The sequence below is a fragment of the Brienomyrus brachyistius genome, chromosome 1, assembly GCF_023856365.1.
Source record: "Brienomyrus brachyistius isolate T26 chromosome 1, BBRACH_0.4, whole genome shotgun sequence".
Taxonomy (NCBI): Eukaryota; Metazoa; Chordata; class Actinopteri; order Osteoglossiformes; family Mormyridae; genus Brienomyrus; species Brienomyrus brachyistius.
The window spans coordinates 26,441,603-26,465,241 of NC_064533.1; the positions used below are offsets into that span (position 1 = coordinate 26,441,603).

The 23,639-nt window shown below is 44.0% G+C and overlaps 1 protein-coding gene across 9 annotated transcripts in view; it reads right to left on the reverse strand.

Annotated features, from left to right (window-relative positions):
- The window catches only part of lztfl1 (leucine zipper transcription factor-like 1), an 81,343-nt gene that overhangs the window by 13,499 nt on the left and 44,205 nt on the right, over positions 1–23,639 (reverse strand). The window contains exons 1-4 of one of the 9 annotated variants that reach the window (XM_048972032.1): positions 15,027–15,381; positions 5,446–5,805; positions 3,394–3,518; positions 2,269–2,463 (exon numbers count right to left, since the gene is read on the reverse strand). In XM_048972032.1, the coding sequence (XP_048827989.1) occupies positions 2,269–2,463; positions 3,394–3,470 (272 nt within the window). In that variant the 5' untranslated portion in view covers positions 3,471–3,518; positions 5,446–5,805; positions 15,027–15,381. The other 8 variants (XM_048972021.1, XM_048971990.1, XM_048972010.1 and 5 more) reach the window with 8 other exon arrangements.

The following is a 23,639-nucleotide window of genomic DNA, read 5'->3' on the forward strand; positions in this document are numbered from 1 at the left end:
TTTGCATATTCATGTTGACTTCCTCCTAGCATTCTGGTTTGCTCCCACAGCCTACGAAGGGTTAAGTAAACTGGTGACTTACCATACCAAATGTATATGTATGTGTATGTGTTCTGTTATGCACTGGCATCCTGTCCAGGATGACCCCAGCCTCTTGCTCTGTGCATCCTAATATAAGTTCCATGGAACCCTACACTGAATAAGTTGGTACCACAGATGACTGGAGGAATTAGTATAATATTTCGCATTACCAAAGAGATCCAATCGAGACTGACCTTCACTGGAAGCAAAAATATGGACATGATATAATTTGGACACTACAAGACAAATTACTCAGCTTAAAGCTGAGTAAATGTTACAATGAGATAATACTTCTTGATTTTAAAAGTAGCAAAGTTTTAGTATCTTCATGGTGGTGTTGGTTTCCTTTGCACTTAAAGTAAGAGATTGAAAATCTGAATGATTTTGTAATGTAATAGCCATCCATCCATAACAGGAAGTCAGTCCATTGCAGGGTACAAACATAATACTCTATGAACTACTTAGTGACAGCAATTCCTTGCAAAGGCCCATTTGATGTCACATGTATAACACTGATAAAATGCTACATATTTCTAACATGTAAATTAATAGATGAATTTTCAGGATTTGTTTATATTCAAACCAAGAGTTTACATAAGGATATGCAAATTGACCCACTGATACTAAACTTGTCCACGCTCTGAGGCATTTTGTTTGGCAGTATAGATGCCACAACAAAGCTGGAATTGCTACCTTATTTGTTAAATGAATGACACTTGTGTACCAGTAATGTTCCGACCTTATTTCATCAGGAAGACAAAGATAAAAAAAACTAAAACTCCTCAATTTGCCTGACGTTTTCCCCAGCTTCTGTCTGCGACTAAAAGGAGCCCTGAGAAGCAGGCACACGGTCATGCCATGACCACCAACCGGAACGCAGCTGTTCAGATTCACGTCACACGAGCAGCTCTGTCTGCCGTTACTGTCTGCTGCTCGTGCAGAGGTCGCAGGCACAGAAAGGAGTGTAAAAAACTCCCTCTCTCTAAAAAGTGTGAATTCTGTGTTAACAGCAGGCCGTTCTCGTGAGAACGCTGTGGTTTGCCTCTCACCTGGCAGATGAACCTGCAGCCCTCAGTCAACATTAGAGAGGAAGTGGCACTCATGGGAATTGTAACGACCTGCCTGCCGAAGTGGATGGCAACGTCTGGGGCCGCCGCTAACCTGAGTGTGAATTCTACAATCACATGACCGCCCCAAACAACTTTAAAGGCTAATGATATCTACCCGATCACTTACACAAAATACTTTCACTTCTCCATGATCCAAACTATAGACTCTTGCAATTTATGCTACAAAAACAGATGCATCCGAAATCACATTCTTGACTGCTATGTAGCAGAGACAGCATGTGGAAAATAGGAAGCAACATGAACTGTATGTCCATATCATCGGCATAGATGAGACAGTAAGTAAGCGGTACCTGGTTGGCATACCAAACTTTGGGAAATTCCGAAGTGTGCAACCGTTGGACCCTAAGTTACCCCACGAAGCCATTGGAGCTGTAGCCACAGACAAAAAACACCGCTTGTGCACATATTTTTGTCAAGATGGAGGAGCAAGTGCCATCTCTGTACACATTTAAAGAGAAAACAAGACTCAGTAACCTAAACAATATTTACATTATTGCTAACCATCCAGGTCAGGTAATTTGGAAGCTGGCATCTGCAGTCCCTTTGAGACGGAGCTCATCCCGAGACAGAACAGCCTAGACACAATTCCAGTTTATGGGTGTGCACATGATTCCAAAAGAGGCACTATGTCTCAAGAAGGACAACACAATAGCTGGAGGAAATCCCATATATGGGGAATCTTGACAAGAAATACACATAGACAAATACATAGTCAACCTGGACAGGTGGCCAGTTCACCAGATAACAGAGTAACATCAGTATAGTTAAACCAGAGACTGGCAAACATTTTACACTGTGGACCACCTTAGAAAATAACAGGCTCTCTGTCTATTACCATTACTACTGATGTTATAAAAGGAATTCTCTACCTACCACTAGAGGGCACTCATGTACCATAGTTTGAGAACCACTGACCTAACCCACGTCTTTGGATGGGAGGGAACCAAATACGTGAAGGGATCACATCACCCCAACAAGAGAGCCAGGCCAGAAGTCGACCCTGCAGCTATGGAGGTGTGAGTGTCACCCACCGAGCCATCTCTGCAGTCCTGCATACCTGTTCTCCAGCTCTGAGATGTCCGTCTGGAGCCTGAGGTAGAACTTCTCTGCCTGCGAGAAGAGCTGACGTAGGAGGAGCACGTTGGTGTGGGCCGTGTTGATGAGCTCTGTCTCCACCTCTCCCCGCACCACCACCCGCAGCCCCTCCAGCATTTCCGTCACCTCGTCTGCCGTGAACGTCTCCTCCACCAGCCTGCCAGGAGAAACCCAGGGCAGCAGACACTCAGTGTGACCCAGTGAGCCCAGTCCGCAAACTCTGGTCCCAATACCAATTACTGCCAATAAGCATGAGAAAAACAACTAACTCCAGCACTCCTCTTTACAAATGACTTTTTCTGTTTTTACATATGTGCTTATTGCTTTCAATGCTGTACAGCACTTTGGTCAAGGTGTGTTGCTTTACAAGTGCTTTACAAATAAAGTTGACTCTGACTAGTTGATATTTTGGTTGTCTCATCATTATTTATATATCTACATGTCATTTATTTTTTGCATTTCTGCCATGAATGTTTGTATAAGTGCATACCTCATGCCATCACCTGCACCAAAAGAAATTCTAAATAAAAAATTCAATATCCACCACCTTCTCATGTCAGCTGACAAAGAAAAAACAACTGTAATTCACCAGAAACTGAGAACTGAAACTGTCATGTAATCCTGTAGATTAGCTCTTTGGGGACATTTACTCCTTTTATATACAAATGATTTGACGTCTGACCCCAGTAAATAGTACCTGAATAAACATGGATCCTGGGGCCTGTATCATGAGTTGAGATCTGCTAGATAACTTGCCGGACTTAAGGTACCCCAGTCTAAAAAGACTACTTTTGTTCACTTGTATTGAGCCCAGCCTCCCTTAAATCTGACAAGTTATCTTGCAAACACAGAAATGCATGCTGCATGATACAGGCCCCAGGTGTCATGTTATTGGTTGCGATTATAGTGGAAGTTCAAGGGATAGTATGTAAAGTCAATGGATCATATTACTTCTATGAGCCAAGGTATTCTGCTCTAATCATGCCAAGGTTAATGCAGAAATACTTGATGAACCATCAGTCTTAGGAAAGTTTATTTAGTAGTACAAACATGCAAAGCTACTTTCAGGTAGAAAAGGTGAGCTCACCTGCTCTCTTTGAGGTCCTGAAAGCAAGAGTCTATTGTCTTGAGCCTCAATGCCCTCTTAGAGCGTGCAAATCTCATGTAGTTGATGACTTCATTCTGGTGATGCTCATTAAAGCCAAACTCAGCCTGCATGACAGAAAAAAACATTATCTGTCATCTGTATATGATTGGTTTTGAGTAGACAGACTCTGTTTTGTTCGTCAGTGACATGTAGCTAAAGAATCAACAAAAAATGTCCCCACATTACCTCTCAAGTTAGGATATATACTACAGCGCCCTTCACAAGCTAAAGCTGCAAACCACACCGCACAAATTCATTTCTGATTTACTTACCAACGTAGCAAAACAGAGCAGGATTTATTTTAAACGATTATTCAAATTCATATGAAAACCATGCACATATTACATGTAATATTTGGATGTTCCCCGTTGACATTATACAGCTACGAATACAAACATAACGAATAAAACGCGCTGCTGGGGAAGCCGGTGACAGCATGCAACAGATCAGTGAGAAGGCCTGGGTAGGTGTACATGTATGTCGTATAGGAGCATTTCCTGTACTCTGGGGCACCGGCTACAGATTGAGGGTTTATTAATGCGATTACTGGGCGCCCTCTGCTGCATACCCTTCTGTATCTACAGCGTTTCTGTTCACCACGTAACGTTTTTCAGTTTTAAACATGCAGGTATTTACGTTACGGCCTGTATGTTTGTTTAGCCCACCTTAGGCAAAGTTTTATCCTACCATAGCTAAACTGACGGCTAAGCAATAATGCGGGCAGGCGCTCAGCTCAGGTACGGCTTCACTTTCTTAAATGGCGAATCGTTTCTTGCTGGATATACCTCTAATAGACAACTGGATAGCTACTTTTTGTAAGCTTCTCCCCGCCTTAATTCTCACAGCAGTTCAGCGCGATCTAACGGTGCCCAGATTGCTAGCCAGGCTAACTACTCACCATTTCTTGACCGCTACTATATAAGATGCCGTAAAATAGATCGTTTCTTACGGCACATAAACTAACTACCACCGTCGTAGTAGTTGGGCCGAGCCACAATTCCGCAAAACACAGTTGAAACGATTCAAACAATTAGTTTAATTCCGAAGCGATAGGTGCGCTAAAGCTTGTTTTCTCGAGGTGCTTAGAGACTAAGCTACGTGGTTGCGTTGGCAACCGGCTTCCGTGCAGCTGGTACTCCTGTGTGCGTAGCGGTCTACGTACGCAAAGGGCGTAGGCGTATTTAAAGGCGTACGTACAATGCATTCCAGGAAGACAGCCTGAAGGTCCACGACCAAAGTCATTTGTCGTCATATATACGGTGTCTACGTCATGAAATTCTTAATTCGTTGACTCCACCAGGTAAGGTAGGTAAGCATATGAATCATACATATCCACCAAAGATAAAAAAATTAAAGAAAAAATAAAAGTATCTAACACTGTATATATTTTTGTCAAGTGGCTGCTCCAATACATTAAAAATATAATGCAAAACGTATTTTAAAAAAATATTGCAATATATTGAATAGTACATAAAGAATACCCACTTATCATATATTGCAAAACATCAATCAAATATTAATATATATAATTCACATTTATATGGGAACATGTATGTGCAATGCATGTACGCAATTAAAAGGAATATATTGCCATATATCTACCATATATAACTCCAGACTAATGATAATTGATATTTAATCTTTAATTCTGTTCTGAAACAGACTGAATTTTCCATTTATTTGTAATGGTTATAAAATATAGCATCTCAAAACCATGTTGTCAAACTTATTACTTATTTGGCCTTCAGTTGTCAAACTTTAAACATAAGCTAAAGGTCCAAAAGACGGAAAGAAAAGAAACAAAGGCCCCAGAAGAACAGTCTGTTACCCTATTTAATGGTCCATCTTGTTTCTTCACTGGATAAAACACGCTGCAGAACTCATGAAGACAATGAAGAACAGTCTGTTACCCTCTTTAATGATCCATCTTGTTTCTTCACTGGATAAAACACGCTGCAGAACTCATGAAGACAATGAAGAACAGTCTGTTACCCTCTTTAATGATCCATCTTGTTTCTTCACTGGATAAAACACGCTGCAGAACTCATGAAGACAATGAAGAACAGTCTGTTACCCTCTTTAATGATCCATCTTGTTTCTTCACTGGATAAAACACGCTGCAGAACTCATGAAGAAAATGAAGAACAGTCTTACCCTATTTAATGGTCCATCTTGTTTCCTCACCAGATAAAACATGCTGCAGAACTCATGAAGACAATGAAGAACAGTCTTATTCTATTTAACTTTGTCCATACTGCTGTTTTGCTTCATATGGTGTCTCAACTTACAAGTTCTTGTGCTGATTGATTTTGTCCGATTTTTTGGAACCTGGATGGTGGCGTACAACAGCATCTGTGAAACAGAACGATAGCACATAAATAGACACTCACAAAAGACAGCAGGGATTTGAACAGTATCCATAATATCTGTATGAAATCTGATATTAATGAATCTTAACACTGAAAAAACATTTTACCGCCTTGGGAAAGTTATTGAAGCCAGTCAGTCGGATACTAAATTAGGGATAGTTTGGATTTTTGGAAGTGGGGTTGTTAGGGTTAATGCTGGACAATATGGCAAAATATTTTATCGTGACAGTTTTCTTTCATAATTATTGTAATATAATTCAAGTAATTATTTATTTACTTCAGTGCTCCATTTTTATGTGTAGTTCCCCTAGAATTGCACATGGACAAGAACAGGAAAAATGTGACAAATTGTGTACGATCAAGAATTAACAAGAAATTTTGCATATCAAGAAATTTTTGACAATCCTATGCTTCTTGAAATGCCTTCTTGAAATCGACAAAGTTGATTTCCAGTACTACTGGAATCCCACCTAAGATAATTACATTCATAAAAAATCCCTCTACAGTCTGGAGTGAGACAAGGGTGCATCATCTCTCCCATCCTCTTCCTACTTGCAAAAGACTGGATCACAACCAACACAACAGCAGACAAACCCATACTGTAGGCATCCAATGGACTCTGTCCTCTCAGTTGGAAGACCTTGACTTTGCAGATGACTTTGCTCTCCTTTCAACAAACCACTCCAACATGCAATCGAAAACTGACAGGCTTAACAAATATGCCAGACAGGCCGGACCTTACAGCAAGACCTCCAAAACCCAAGTGATGTGAATAAACTCCATCCCCACAGCACCCATCCAGGTGAATGGAGCACCACTCGAGTTTGTGGAGGACTTCGCCTACCTTGGCAGCCTTATCAGCAAGGACAGCGCTGTCCATAAAGACATTAGCGCAAGGCTAGGAAAGGCTCAGGGTACCTTTTCCCAACTCTGTTCCATCTGGAGGTCTAAACAATAGAGCCTAAAAACAAAGATGCTCCTGTATAACAGCAACGTAAAGACTGTCCTCCTGATTGTTGGCGTGTGTTCGGTACAAACATGAGGAACCTTGAGATCTTTCACAACAAATGCCTCAGACGAATCTGCCAGATCTTTTGGCCCAACAAAATATCCAACCAACAACTATACCAGAAAACAAGCAGTCAAAGCATCACTTAGGACATTACATTAAGACGCTTAAGATGGCTTGGACATGTGTTAAGGATGGAGCAAAACCACATCCCAAGAGTTGCCTTAAGATGGACACGACCTGGAAAAATAAAATCTGGAATACAGGTACAGGAGATTCAAAAGATTAACCTGTCATGGGAAGAAGCACAACATGCTGCAAAAGACCGCATGCGATGGACAGAGCTCATTGAAGCCTTATGTCCCATAAGGGACAAAGAGGATTGATGATGATTGATGATTTCTTCTTCTCAAAGGAAATTGTGTATTGTTTCTTAATCATGTGATTTATTCCCATAACATTAAGATTAACAATGTTTACATTGGGCATTGTATATTAACCACCTGGTCAGGAAACATGAAATATGCAAAGTAGCTGGTGTGGGACAAACGCAAAGCAATAAATTTGACAATGGAAAAAAAAAAATAACACAAACCACATGTACAACAGAACAATGCTCCCCAAAACCCTCCCCCCACCCACAACTCTGATATGCAAAGATGGCACATGAAACTGAGAGGAGCCAAACCACCAGGGGGAGGGGAGAAGACTCAACCCAGCAACCAACACCTCACCAGCTGCTAGTGATGAAATGCAAAAAAAAAAGCATCAATTCAATTCAGGGCGTCATCACCATTAAATCTGAGGGGAACGTGTCCCCCTCACATTTCATAATTATTCGTTTGGACCCCCCACCCCCACATACACATTTAACATAAAATATTAGTTTTATGCCAATACTGTCCCTCGCCCGGGCTCCTCGGCCCCTCCGGGGTCTTCCCCGGCTCCGCCCTCCCGGCCGTCTGCGGCCCCTCCGGCCAGCTCCCGTCGCCCGCTGGGTTTCCCTCGGGCTCCCCTTCGACCCCCCGCCTTCTTTCCCTTTGCTCCTGCCTCCTTCCCTTCTGTCCCTGCTTCCCCTTTCTCTGTCCCTCGTCCCGTCGCTCCTCCTGTTCCTCCTTCTCTCCCTGGGTTCCCTCTGTTCACTCCCGGCCCTTTTGTTCCATCTGTTCCCTTCGTGTCCCCGTTTCTGGTCTGTCTGTCGGCTTTCCCTGTCCTGTGTCGCATCCTGTCCTGGCTTTTTCCTCTTTGTCAGTTCTGTTTGTCTGTCCTGTTCCCGGTGTCCTGTTGACTTTTTTTTGCTCTTGTTTTCCAGGTCCTGTGTTCCCCGTCTCGTCTCGTCCGGCGCCCCTCCTTGGTGCGCCCGGTGAAGCGCGCCTTTGGGGGGGGGTTCTGACACGCCCGGCCCGTCCGCTCCTCGTGTGTGCCACGCCCCCCTAATTACCCACGTGTGATTACCTGATCGTGCCCAGTCGTGTCTTGTTTCCTGCTGCCTTGTTCCATGTATTTAAGTTCCTGATTTGTACTAATCCATTGTCTGTCATTGGATGTGTTGCATAAGACCCGTCAGTGTTGGTGAGACCTGTCGTTGTACCCTGTTTCCCGTCCCGATCCCTGCATTAAAACCCAGTTCGTTCCTCATCTTGCCTGCAACTTGCTTTCTCTGCTCTTTGAGCCATACCCACCACGCCTGCTCAGCTCACCCGTCCGTCCAGGCGTGACAGTGTCCCCCCCCCCCCCCCCACATTCAAAATGCTTCTGACGCCCCTGTTTCAATTCATGGATGATGGCGAATTTGGATAAATCCATATATTTGATATGTCACTCGATTCCTAATTTTGATTGCTACTGTAAAAACTTGCAAACTTTTGAGTACCTATTGTATTTGCTGAAAATAAGATTTTACATAAAAAGTTTTGCATTAAAACACTTGTATAATTGCAAATTACGTGGTCATTGTTCTTTCAAAAACGAAAGCAGCGAAGGTGCGGAAATAAAAAAAAATAATGGTTTCAACTATACCAAAGATGTATCTGACGTAATCAGATTCGTATACGTAATGAGATCTGGGAGGATACTGAGATCTGTACGTGTGTATTCAAACCTGTAAACGCGTACAAAAGTATTAATGGCTAAAAAGTCTACTTTGCTCTAAGAGCTTTAATCACAGACAAGTCATCAGTTACAACTCAGGGTGTCTTTTGACACGTGATTTTTGCTACACATCCGCTGCAGCAGATCTGCAAATGCATGTGTAGATTTGTCTGTGTGTGGAGGTTTTGAGGGCTTAGGGCTGTTCCACTAACAAGCTTTTGAGGGCTTAGGGCTGTCCCACTAGCAAGCTTTTGCGGGCTTATGTATGGAATGCCATCAGGGTATAAACTGTGAGACAGTATACCTTTCCACACATACCTTAGACAGCATCTGTGCCACCTTAAATAGGGCATGCTATTTCAACAGAATCCTGTAGAGGGCTAAATCGTGGGCTCCATAAATGTGTTCTGCATTTCATTTCACTAAGAAAATGGAAATAATTCTGTAGCACTTACAGTTGTGCTCAAAAGTTTACATACCCTGGCAGAATTTATGATGTTTTGGCCATTTTTCAGAGAATATGAATGATAACACAATAACCTCTCTGTCACTCGTGGTTAGTGGTTGGGTGAAGCCATTTATTAGCAAACAATTGTGTTTGCCTTTTTTACATCATAATGACAACAGAAAATATCCAAATGACCCCGATCAAAAGTTTACATACCCTAGTTCTTAATACCTTGTATTGCCTCCTTTAGCATCAATGACAGCTTGAAGTCTTTTGTGATAGTTGTGGATGAGACACTTTATCTTCTCAGATGGTAAAGCTGCCCATTCTTCTTGGCAAAATGTCTCCAGTTCCTGTACATTCTTGGGCTGTCTTGCATGAACTGCACGTTTGAGATCTCCCCAAAGTGGCTCAATGATATTGAGGTCAGGAGACTGAGATGGCCATTCCAGAACCTTCACTTTTTTCTGCTGTAGCCATTGACAAGTTGACTTGGCCTTGTGCTTTGGATCGTTGTCATGTTGGAATGTCCAAGAGCGTCCCATGCGCAGCTTCCGAGCTGATGAGTGCAAATGTTCCTCCAGTATTTTCTGATAATGTGCTGCATTCATCTTGCCATCAATTCTGGCCAAGTTCCCTGTGCCTGTGTAGCTCACACACCCCCAAAACATCAGCGATCCACCTCCGTGTTTCACAGTAGGGATGGTGTACTTTTCATCATGGGCATTGTTGAGTCCTCTCCAAATGTAACGTTTATGGTTGTGGCCAAAAAGTTCAATTTTAGTCTCATCACTCCAAATAACTTTGTTCCAGAAGTTTTGAGGCTTGTCTCGGTGCTGTTTGGCATATTGTAAGCGAGCTATTTTGTGGCATTTGCGCAGTAATGGCTTTCTTCTGGCCACTCGACCATGCAGCCCATTTTTCTTCAAGTGCCTCCTTATTGTGCATCTTGATACATCCACACCACTTTTTTTCAGAGACTCCTGTTTGTCAGCTGAAGTTATTTGTGGGTTTTTCTTTGCATCCCGAACAATTTTCCTGGCAGTTGTGGCTGAAAGTTTTGTTGGTCTACCTGATCGTGGTTTGGTTTCAACAGAATCCCTCATTTTCCACTTCTTAATTAGGGTCTGAACACTGCTGACTGGCATTCTTAATTGCTTGGAAATCTTTTTATATCCTTTTCCTGTTTTATGAAGTTCAACAATCTTCTCCCGCAGATCCTTTGATAATTCTTTTGCTTTCCCCATGGCTCGGAATCCAACAAAAATCAGTGCAACACTGGATGACTCATGTCAGGAGCCTAGAAACTCACTGACTTTTTATACACACCCACTAATTACAAGCAAACAGATCACAGGTGAGGATGGTTACCTTTAGTAGTCATTTACACCTGTGTGTGTCAACCTGTGTCTATGTTATCATGCCAGAATTTCCAGGGTATGTAAACTTTTGATCGGGGTCATTTGGATATTTTCTGTTGTCATTATGATGTAAAAAAGGCAAACACAATTGTTTGCTAATAAATGGCTTCACCCAACCACTAACCACGAGTGACAGAGAGGTTATTGTGTTATCATTCATATTCTCTGAAAAATGGCCAAAACATCACAAATTCTGCCAGGGTATGTAAACTTTTGAGCACAACTGTATATTTATTTCATATATTTCCTTGTAATGAAAATGGTGAAATTACCCAGGCTTAGTGTGATTTTTCTTTTGGGACAGTAAAATGGCAGCAGAACATGGGGAGCAAGTGGACAAGATATAAGAAGCCATGGTTCCAATTGGAATTTGGAGGTCTTATTCGTCTTGGGCCAGATAAATATGAAATATGTAGAACAGCAGACCTCCAAATTCATATTGGAATTCTAGCTTCTTATTAAAATGAATTGCATAACATGAAATATAGCCAGCTGTTATTCCACTAAAACACCAATCAAGTCCGGGCTAGTTTCAGTGTTTCCTTACAGTGGCATAACTGCTGTGTACTATGCATTCTGTATTTGTCTGGCCCAAGATGAAGAAATTTCTTCAGAAATTTCAGAGCCAATGGCCGTGTGACCAAAAACATTTGAATTATTGCCGTTTTCTTAGTACAGTGGTTCTCAAACTCGGTCCTTGGGACACACTGCCCTGCTTATTTTCCAGCTATCCCTGCCCCATACACAAGTCCCAGCTGTCTTTCAGCTTCTGATTAACTGAACACATCTGATCCAGGTAATCAGCAGTGTGTAGGGCAGGGATAGCTGGAAAACAAGCAGGGCAGTGGGTCCCGAGGACCGAGTTTGAGAACCACTGTCTTAGTAAAATTAAATATTAAAAACATGGAGCCTTCGATTTAGCACAAACAATGACCTCTACAGTATTCTGTCAAAACAGCATCCCTAATTGAAGGTGGCACAGATCCTGCAGTTAAGAAGCTGCCGATTAAGTAGGCAACTTTGGCCTTGTCTCCAGCTCAGCAGTAAAATTAGAATATTGTGGCAGATCGAGGCATCGCAGCGACGGAGAAAAGACAAGGAGAGACGTTTTTACACAAAGCTGCTGTTTTATGCAGCAGCAGCAGCAACAACACTTTGACAAACATGACAAGGGAATGTGATGAAGTTACACAACAGATGCTAAAGCACACACAGTTAAAATAAAATAATTCACATAAATGAAACCAAGCACGGATAAGGGAGCTGATTTTCTAACAGTCAAATCTGTAAATTTCTTCTGGCTCTTAAAGAATAGTAAAATAAATCCCAAAAGTGGTGCAATAATTTCACATATACAGTATACACTCACCGGCCACTTTATTAGGCACATCTGTCCAACTGCTCGTTGATGCAAATTACTGATCAGCCAATCACATGGTGGTACTCAATACATTTAGGCATGTTGGCATGGTCAAGACGAACCGCTGCAGTTCAAACTGAGCTTCAGAATGGGGAAGAAAGGTGATTTAAGTGACTTTGAATGTGGCATGGTTGTTGGTGCCAGACGGGCTGGTCTGAGTATTGCAGAAACTGCTGATCTTCTGGGATTGTCACACACAACCATCTCTAGGGTTTACAGAGAATGGGCCGAAAAAGGGAAAACATCCAGTGAGCGGCAGTTCTGTGGGCGAAAATGCCAGAGGTCAGAGGAGAATGGCCAGAGTGGTTCGAGCTAATAGAAAGGCAACAGTAACTCAAATAACCACTCGTTACAACCAAGGTATGCAGAAGAGCATCTCTGAACGCACAACATATCGAACCTTGAGGCAGATGGGCTACAGCAGCAGAAGACTACACCGGGTGCCACTCCTGTCAGCAAAGCACAGGAAACTGAGGCTACAATTCGTACAGGCTCACCGAAATTGGACAATAGAAGATTGGAAAAATGTTGCCTGGTCTGATGAGTCTCGATTTCTGCTGCGACTTTCAGATGGTAGGGTCAGAATTTGACGTCAACAACATGAAAGCATGGATCCATCCTGCCTTGTATCAATGGTTCAGGCTGGTGGTGGTGGTGTAATGGTGTGGGGGACATTTTCTTGGCACACTTTGGGCCCCTTACTACTCATTGATCATCATTGCAATGCCACAGCCTACCTGAGTATTGTTGCTGACCATGTGCATCCCTTTATGACCACAGTGTACCCATCTTCTGATGGGTACTTCCAGCAGGATAATGCACCATGTCATAAAGCTCGAATCATCTCAGACTGGTTTCTTGAACATGACAATGAGTTCACTGTACTCAAATGGCCTCCACAGTCACCAGATCTCAATCCAATAGAGCACCTTTGGGATGTGGTGGAATGGGAGATTCGCATCATGGATGTGCAGCCAACAAATCTGCAGCAACTGCGTGATGCTATCATCTCAATATGGACCAATATCTCTGAGGAATGTTTCCAGTACCTTGTTGAATCTATGCCACGAAGGATTAAGGCAGTTCTGAAGGCAAAAGGGGGTCCAACCCGGTACTAGCAAGGTGTACCTAATAAAGTGGCCGGTGAGCGTGATTGTGTCAGGCTGTGATGTGATTGCACTTTTTATTCATCAACATTGAATCCATTGCATGTTATCAACTGTAGAAGGCTATAATTGTCTCTTTTTACATTAAACTGACATTCCAAACTGATGAGTATGGGGGGCAGTAACAATGACATTAGATTGACAGTACACAAAATCATTACAAGGTGTGTTGATACCTATCTCATCAATATTCATTGTGTAGGCCACTGACTTTGAAAAAAATCACTCCAAAGTTCTAGAACTTTACTAATCAAACCACCTGAAATTTCAGAATGCTTCAATCACCTATGTATAGCCAACCTCTATGTCTATAAGCTCCAGAGCTCAAAAATCTTGGTTAGAAATATTTCTAACGTGTTTTTCTTTACAATTTCTCAGCACCTCCGAAAATAGGTTTTTGAAAAGTGTATTTAAAGTTGCTTAAACAAAAAATAGAATGATATTCTAAATGGTCTCAGATTATTGGATAAAAGCATTTCTAGCACTTTTAGATAAATGTTTTTTGATATGTGGAATATTTATTGCTGTTTTGCTGCTATAATACAGTATATGTCATAATACTGCGTCTGCATTAATGCTATTTATTTAAATGTCCATCATACCAGCCCGGTTACTACCTTGTTGAGTGCACTGCATGTTGTCTTGTCCTGTAAATTGCACTTGTGTAGTCTTGTGTTGTTTCGGTCCTTTTGTTTTTGTGCACCTTGTCCCTGGGGGAGCAATGTTTCCTTTCACCGTACACAATACCATGTATAGGGCTGAAATGACAAATAAGTCTACTTAACTTTACTTGACATTTAAAAATGCCAAGTCATCTCAGACTACCTCTAAAGTGGCTGAGATGCCTCAGACCCCAGAGGGTTATTCTTGTGTTCCTTTGGGGTTTTTAAAACTGGAACCCACTTACAGTTATCATTTCTGAGTAAAGTTAATCACTATTTAATACTACTAATTAATCGATTGCTTTCTTTTCATTTATGTCTCAGGCAGATTGCCATCTATTTGACATTTGTATATTTATTAAATGAATAAAGGGAAATGAAACGGACAGTGCCACTATTTAAAGAATTTTACTGATTCTTAAAATACAATACAGTTGTTTCAAACGCTTCTCCCACACAAACAGACAAGCAGGTAAGCCAAGGGGAAAAAAGACACCTTACTTTTAACTGGCTTTTGTTTTTCTGCCATGAAAAATCAGTCACTTTAAGAGTCTTCAGTATCCTCAGGACACTCCCACTCATTCATACCTGTACACCCTGCCCCTCTCATTCTACATTCCAAGTCTCTATCAAAACTATGCAATATGAGGATAAAATTAATAAGTCCACTGAAAATACACAGGTTATCGACTGACACCGTCAGCCTGACACAGTAGCAGAATTCCTTATCCATAAAGCTTTAAGGCTCTGGGGCCCCAGGCACATTGCTGGCCTTGCAACAGTACCAGACCAACAGACACAGCCTTGAATGCTCACACGCGATCAGGTACATCCACACCCAGCACCGTCACCGACATACACGGCCCTATTGATGTGGTCCAGACAGGCTCTCCGGAAAGCAGCAAAGCTGCCTTCTGATACCAACACCACAGATGGCGGCTCCCCACTCGTTGGAGACTCTTTGTCATGGATGATCGACATACCCACCACTGGAGAATCATGATCCATAACGGTCTGCATCTTCACGCCAGTTGCATTGGCTCCACATCGACTGTTGTACGACAAAACCCAGCTGTATTCCAAGGTGCGGGTGAGTGCAGCCATTTTCAGATTTTTCTTATTCTCTTTACTAAATGACATTTCTCTCTCTTAGTTTCTCTCTCCTGCTCTCTTTCTCTATAACACCACATTTTCTTTACTGCTACTTTTAAGCCAAATAGTTTTTGAAAGAAACAGAAGTTATATACCCTCTGGGGAAAGTGCTTCCTATATTTGAATATTCAGGGAGTTGGCATCCCTCAGTACTCTTACCTACGCCATTTTGTACTGTTACCACCATTTTGTACTGTGAAAACCACAAGTGTTCCGTATGTGAAGAGGAAAGCCGTCACGATGGATGTGAAATGACACATTGTAAAGAGATCAGGAAATGGGTGTGTTTTAACTTACACCAAAATTCGGTTTACATCAGTGTCGTAGGAACGGAACTGTGACGCAACCCAAGGATCCCCTGTATTGACATTTTAAGTTTTACTTGTTTCACCATCCCACTAAATATACCATTATGAAATATGCCTCAATGTTTATAAATATTGTTCTGTCTGCTTTGTAATTTTCCTTTTCTTAATATAATTTCGGCTTTTTCTTGTTACAGATAACACAATGGCCTCCAATCAGAATTTCCTCAGGAAGGTAAGTCTTTAACGTCTTTAATTAATATGTTTTGGTTGGTGCCACTTTAGCTTGTGCTCTACCAGCTCAGCCCACATAATAACAAAGTGACTCCAACCTCTGCTTTGGCTTTATTCTCAGTGTATCCCTTATTTAAAGAATAAAGTGATTGAAAACGCAAGTGAACAAGTGTGGTTCGGACCAGATCAACTGTCTCTAAATTAAGCATTGTGTCAAAGAATGTCCGACGTGTGGGAACAGATTCCCAAAAGATCGTTCCATCGGTCCGCACTCTCACTACTCATGTCATGTAATAAATATAATAAAGCCTATAAAAATCACATCTCAGCATTCCAATTAGTTCCAAAATAATTAAAATAAAGGCATACTCATATTACAAATGTCAAACATGAAATGCAATGACTGAAACTGAAAAAGAAATCCCTTAATATGAAGAGGAAGATATTTTTATATTTTGTTTAATCACAGTCTACTTTGAAAGTTTATTAGTAAAAAGTAAAGACAAGATATGGTTATTTGTCTAGAACATTTCACACAGGTGCGATTAAAAGTATTTTACAGAGATAAAAGAATAAAGAATAACATTAAACAACAAGAATGACACGTGAACTCAACCCAGAAGATTCCCCATTGGCTATGGGAATCGAACCAGAAACTTTCACAGTGTAAAGCGACAGCATGAACCACTATTTACAGTATGACCACAGTATTGCCTTTTTTAGCGATTACATCTTTGTATTCTTCATACTGTTCCATCAGCAGCGTTCTGCAGCGGAACAAAACACCACTTTCATTTTACACGCTTTCCAACTCATTTGATCGTTCATCCATTCATTTGGGCTTTTTAAATATCTCTGGTGTGTGCACTAATTGTAAAAGCCTTGATTAGTTAAAGCTGAACTGCATTAGTGGAATTTTTGCCAGTTCATAAACAGAGCATCTCTCTCTGCTGGCGTCCTTTATTATGAATCTCATGGAAATATAAACAGGGTGACTGAATATAACATTACCACATACTCATTAGTCTTTGTTCAAAGAGAGATTTGAAAAGCAATGTGAAAGCAAATATACAGTCTCTTTCACTGAAGACCCTTGGCGTTCTGTGTTAGAGAACTGGCAGGTCTTTCTGCATCATGCTGCAGTCTGTTTCATTTATGTTAAGGACGACTCGACAGCTACCGGCTTCTTGCTGTTTGATCGTTATATCCTAACAAATGCACATGTCATTAACGATAATATTGACAAAGGAGTTTTAAATCAGGAGGTTTTTGGCATATTTACCTATGAAGACATGAAGGGTGGAACATACTTCCTCCCTTTAAACGTAAAACCAGAAGTTTCTGCTCACCGTTTCGATAATCAGCAAAACGGCATGGATTTTGCTGTACTGGAGCTGAAGCATAAGCCCCAGATACTACCGCCTGCTCTTCTAAGTACATATGGACCTCCCTCGGGGATGAGAAACATCTACATCATTGGTCACCCTGGTGGTGGGGGAAAAATGAGTGAGCTATGTCCCATTACTCAAGATCCCATCTGTTTAGAGGGTAGAATATTCAGGTATACTCAGGCTCCCCAATCTTTGGGGAAAATTTACAGTTGCTAGGCATACATACTGGTGGCGACAAATTGAGTAATGGAAGTGTGATTGGTTTCGGCATTTCCATGAGGTTCATATTAGAGAATTTGCCCCGCTTTGTTCAACGAGAGGATCGAAATGAAACCTATGTGCCTAGGCTATTTCAATAGTAATGTGGATAGTAACTTTGATACATTTCCACAGTAATGTCCTTAATGACATATGCACCCGTTTCAGGACCACCACAGTTGTTCTGGTAACTGCATTTCTCAAGACTGACTTTCTTGATATTTGTTTTAATAAAGCCAATGAAAAAAGCAATACAGCATATTGGATGTCAATTTATTACATTAGTAATGCAAATACTTAGTGTAATATTAATGCATAAACATTAGAACAAAAATCAGCAGAGTTATTAAAAAAAATCTGAAGTCTAAATTTCAATTAAATAAAATTTACTTTAAAAGACCGAAAGTACATTAGGAACTCTACATGACATACAGTTCATAAAAGGATCCAAGAAATAAAAGTTGTAACTCACTGAAACCTAGTAGACACGTTTAGCAATAGTTTAATGGGACACACACCCCGATTGTCAAGGATCCGGGTGGGTTTGGAGCAAGGACGAGGCATCATGCAAGCAGGGACCAGAAATGGTGGACAACCTACTTGCTGCTCAAATAAACAAAACAGGTTAAACATTAAACTAAAAACACTAGAAAAGACTAACAAAAACAAAAGTCCACAAGGGGGCAAAAACAAAACAGGATAAACAAAGACTAAATCTACAAAGGGTCAAGACTACAAATAGAATATTCAAAACTACATCCAACTATCGCAAACAACAGGACATTAACAATCAACGAACCACTAGGTAACTGAACAGAAGCAGGGATTTAAATACTGAAACTCAAACTGGGTAACAAGACTAACGCAGGACAGGTGAGACTAATTAACAGACTGGGAAACAGGTCACAGGTGAAACTAAAACAGGGAAACTAAGAACTAACCAAGAAAACTGGAAACACAGAATTTAACACTGGGAGTAATAAAACCAATAAAACATAACTGAGGTTCAACACAAGAAACCAAATGGAATACAGAAACCACCAGACATGGGAACTAAACTCAGACAAAAGAAACACTAGGGAACAAAATACAAAAAAGCAGAAGGAGGCAGGATTCGCACACAGAACAAAGGGATTTGCAAGTAGGCGCATGCCTGAATGTGTTGACCTGACAGGAGACAGGAGGAACAGAAAGACTGACAAGAGGGACAGGATGGCCAGCGCTGCCTGCTGGCAAAACCGGGAAGGGACACAAAAGACTGAGACAACAGGGGCTGACCCTGCACCCATATTAAATAAATGAAAGACTATCTATATTGCATGTAGGGTATTTCAAATCTAATATATAGTATTTATTGTTATGCTAACTGTGACATCTAAATATATTTGGATATAGTCAGGAATGACTGAATGAATGAAGGAATAAAACAAGCAAGTCTGGGTGACCAATCTTGCTTTAGCAATCCTAAAAATACTGATTAAGCTGCATACAATAAAAAGCATGGAGCATTTTACAACTGTAATCACATTATATGGTGTTTGGTGGAACAGAAACACACAGCTGTTCATTGTGTCAATACACACAGAAACACTGAGCAGCAAATCCATCCATCCATCCATCCATCCATCCATTTTCCAAACCGCTTATCCTATTGGGTCGCGGGGGGTCCGGAGCCTATCCCGGAAGCAATGGGCACGAGGCAGGGAACAACCCAGAATGGTGGGCCAGCCCATTGCAGGGCACACTCACATACCATTCACTCACACACCATTCAGTCACACATGCACACCTATGGACAATTTAGCGACTCCAATTAGCCTCAGCATGTTTTTGGACTGTGGGGGGAAACCGGAGTACCCGGAGGAAACCCCGCAATGACATGGGGAGAACTTAGGTAAAACAGTCATTAAAAATATTTTATATAATATACACACTGTCATGCCCTGCTCGTCGGCTCCTCATGTGTGCCACGCCCCCCTGCTTGCCAACGTGTGTTTCCCTGATTGTTTCCACCTATGTCCGATTACTGTGATCAGTCCTGTGTATTTAAGTCTGAGTCTTGCCTGTGATCGTTGTCCGTCATTACGTGATCTGTGCACATGGTGTTGGTTGTCCCTCGCCTCCCGTGTCTCCCTTTCCCGAATAAACCCCGATTACCCCGATCCTGCTCGTCAGCCTGGTTTTCTGAACCACCGCCCGCACGATCGCCTGTCCACCCGAACCTTCCCGTGACAGAATGACGGACCTCAAAAAGAAGAGGAAGCAGGGGAAGCAGAAGACCCCCGAGGAATCCATCTGTCTGGGGTCCTGCTCGCTCTCTGGCTCCAGTCTCGCTTTCGAGAGCGAGAAGGAGGAGCTCGTCCCTATCCCGGTGTCAGAACCGCTTCATTTTGGAGCCCGTTTCCTGGCCCGACTCTGGGAGGACGAGAAGCAGAGGCAAGTTCCGTTCCCGGACCTCGAGCCCTTGTCCCCCTGCCAGCCGCCACCTCTCGAGCGGTATACTTTCCGACCCGAGAGGCTGCAGAAGTGGGGAGGACGGCGAGCGATTAGAGACCCAATCCCGCGTATGCCCCGCTTTTCACAGGGGGCAGGGATCGTCTCTCCCACGCTGGACTTACCAGTCCCGCCGGTGGAGGCCAACGCCCCTAAGACGCTCCCCTCACCTCTGTCGGAAGGCAGAGAGCGGCTGGCACACAAGTTCTTCGCCCTCCAGGGCTTATATTGGAGGGTGTTGGACAGTTTCCCAACTCCTAGGGACTCAGAGGTGGAACAACTCCTGCGTCAGCTTCACAGAGACTTCGAGGCTTTTAACCCCGCCTCTGAACCGGCGGCCCTCGAAGCCCTCGCAGAGGGTTTACAGAGGCTTCTCCAGCTCCGGAAGCCGGTGGATCCCGCACCGGAGCATCCGCCTCTGGCCCCGGAACCTGAACCGGAGCGGCCCCCTCTGCCCGCGGATCCTGCTTTGGAGCAAACGCCGTTACCGGCGGACTCCGCGCCAGGACCACCGCCTTAGCCGGCGGACCCCGCTTCCGGGCGACCGCTGCCGCCTGCACTGCTCGCGGCACCCGCCCCCCTGCACTCTGCGCTGCCGGGGCAGTCTCCACAACTGCTCGTGAGAACAGCGCAGCTTCCTCTGCGAGTGACACCCGCATCGGTGCCGCCGCCGCCCGCGGATCCCGCTCCAGAGCGGCCGCCGCCGCCCGCGGATCCCGCTCCAGAGCGGCCGCCGCCGCCTGCGCAGCCGCCTGCGCAGCCGCCTTCACTGCCTGCTGCAGCTCCCGGGCCGGCGCCCCCTCTGCAGCCACCTGCAGCTCCCGGGCAGGCGCCCCCTCTGCAGCCACCTGCAGCTCCCGGGCAGGCGCCCCCTCTGCAGCAACCTGCAGCTCCCGGGCAGGCGCCCCCACTGCAGCAACCTGCAGCTCCCGGGCCGGCGCCCCCACTGCAGCCACCTCCTGTTCCTGACCGCGCTCCAGGTCCTGACCGCGCTCCAGGTCCTGACCGCGCTCCAAGTCCTGACCGCGCTCCTGTCCCTTCTCCCCCTGTGACGGTTTCTCCCTCGCCCCGGCGAACTCGACCCCGACCTGGGGTCATGTCTGTGTCCCGTAAAGGGAGGGGACACAGACGCAGGGCTGGGGTCCCGCCCGCCCTGCCCCCTGGCTCGCCCTGCCTCGCCTGCGCTGGGGCTCGGTTGCCGCCTGCGGGTCCTGGCCCTCCGGGTCGGCTGTCGCCTGCGGGTCCCTCTCCGGTGTCTCGTCGCCCTGCCTCGCTCCCCCCTCCGGTGCCTGGTCGGTCGCCTGGGGGTTCCCCGACGGCGGCTCCTCGGTCGCCTGCGGGGCCCCTACCTGCGGCCCGTCGGAGGACGTCGCCGCCTGCGGCGGCTCCCCCCCTCACCTTGCCTTCGCCCTGGCCCCTTCCAGCTCCCTCGTCCCCTTCCCTGGTGCTCCCTCCTGCTCCCTCCCTGGCCCCTCCGCGGGTCCCTCGCCCTGTCTCCTCTGCCCCTCCGCGGGCCCCTCTGGCTCCGGCCTCCTGCGGCCCCTCCGGCTGCCTCCTGTCGCCCGCTGGGGCTCCCACGGGCTCCCCTTGGTTCCCCCTCCTTCTCTCCCTTCTTTCCTGCCCCTATCCCGCCTGTGTTTGTTCCTCCTTCTGCCTCTGTCCCGCTGTCCTCTGTTCCTGGTCCCTTTGTTCGGCCCCGCTCCGCTCCTGGTTTCCCGTCGTTCCCTCACGTCACTCCCGCTCCTTTTGTTCCGCCTGTTCCCTCTGTTCCGCCCTTTCTGGTCTGTCTCTCTGCGTTCCCTGCCCTTTGTCAAGTCCTGTCTTACGTCTTGTCCCTTGCCGTGTTCTGCGTCTCTGTTTTGTTTCCGGTGCTTCGTTGATTGTTCCGTTTGGTTCCAGGTCCGGGTTCCCGTGTTCCGTCTGTCGCCTCCTCCCTGGCGCGCCCGGTGAAGCGCGCCTTTGGGGGGGGGTTCTGTCATGCCCTGCTCGTCAGCTCCTCATGTGTGCCACGCCCCCCTGCTTGCCAACGTGTGTTTCCCTGATTGTTTCCACCTATGTCCGATTACTGTGATCAGTCCTGTGTATTTAAGTCTGAGTCTTGCCTGTGATCGTTGTCCGTCATTACGTGATCTGTGCACATGGTGTTGGTTGTCCCTCGCCTCCCGTGTCTCCCTTTCCCGAATAAACCCCGATTACCCCGATCCTGCTCGTCAGCCTGGTTTTCTGAACCACCGCCCGCACGATCGCCTGTCCACCCGAACCTTCCCGTGACACACACACATATGGTAGACAAACAACTTGTATTTTTTTTTTTTTTTTTTGAATGAGTTATTTCATTCTCCATGAAGTGAGTTAACCATTTAAGACAGGGGTGGCCAGTCTTATCCACAAAGGGCCGGTGTGTGTGCAGGTTTTTGGGATAACCTTTAGGTCAGCTAAACCCAGACTAGTACTCAAACCCAAGTGTGAGGATTCTTCAGCCAATCAGTCCTCTAATTAGTGACCTATTTAGGTAGTTGCAGAGAAAACCTGTACACACTCCAGCACACTGCTCCAGTATTTCAATGGAAAAAATATGAATGTAACGGGCCTTGTTTTTGTATTCCATTCTGGTTATCCTTTTGTGTATCTAGTTTTGTATTTCACCCTCGTTCCCTGTATCTCCTATTTTGTCCTAGTCCCTAGTGTTTGATTGTGATTACCCTTACCTGTTCTTCAATGCCCCTATGCACACATATGTGCAGTTAGCTAAAACCTAGGTTGAGAATACTCTACAAAGTGCTGTCCATTTTAATGTTTTTATTACATTGTAATTGCCAATCAATCAAAACACTAAACTGCAATAGCATAACATTAAAAAAGCATCCTCTTGTATTTTCACGCTTGGTGTCGTGACCACTGAATCGTGATTCAATTACTTACCCTTGGTATCCCAGATGTATTTTTTGTTTCACCAATTTCTCAATTTATGGCTGTGCGTCTGTGAATAATATATATTATTTTGCAAACTGCAGCCTGGTTCTTCCCTGTTTCTCATTAATGAAGGGCTTCTTCCTTGCTTTATAGAACTTCAGTCCTGCTTCTAGGAGCCTGATATGAACTGACCTAGCAATGTACTTTGTACCTACACTTAATGATTCCCATTCCTTTTGAAAGTCACTTGATGTTGCCCTCTGATTCATGTGAATCTGTTGGATAAGATGATGGTCGTCTCTGGCATTAGAAAGTCACTTTTGCCCTTTACCAGGCTGGTTTTTGGTCATTCCCAGTCTCTCCTGCTTCACCTTGTTGTTGTATACTGCTGTCTTAGAAATTTGGAACTTGGAAACAACCTGCTGCTCAGTGTAGCCTTCTGCCAGCAGAACCAGGATTAAACCAGGATTTACAAATAAATAAATTTATTTAAGAAAAATAAATAGTGGTCTCTTGATTTTTTCCAGAGCTACAGCAGATAACTTCAATGTGGAATTTCAATGGTGTATAAATATCAAATTGTGATGAGACAGATTTGCTTCCACAGGACACCACTTGCCATGTATCATCCTGCAATTATCCCTAGAATTCAACAAACAGTCCGCAAACACTATATTTTAATGTGTGAAGTATGAAAACAAGTTGGATATATTGCCCATATTACACATTACTAAGATATCCGGCAAGATAATCATGCTAACTTTAAGAATAATGTCAGCTTATTGTTACCTACGCTAGTTATTTTCAAACGTGGTTGGCTAGGCAATGTAATAGCTACAAATTATGACTAACCT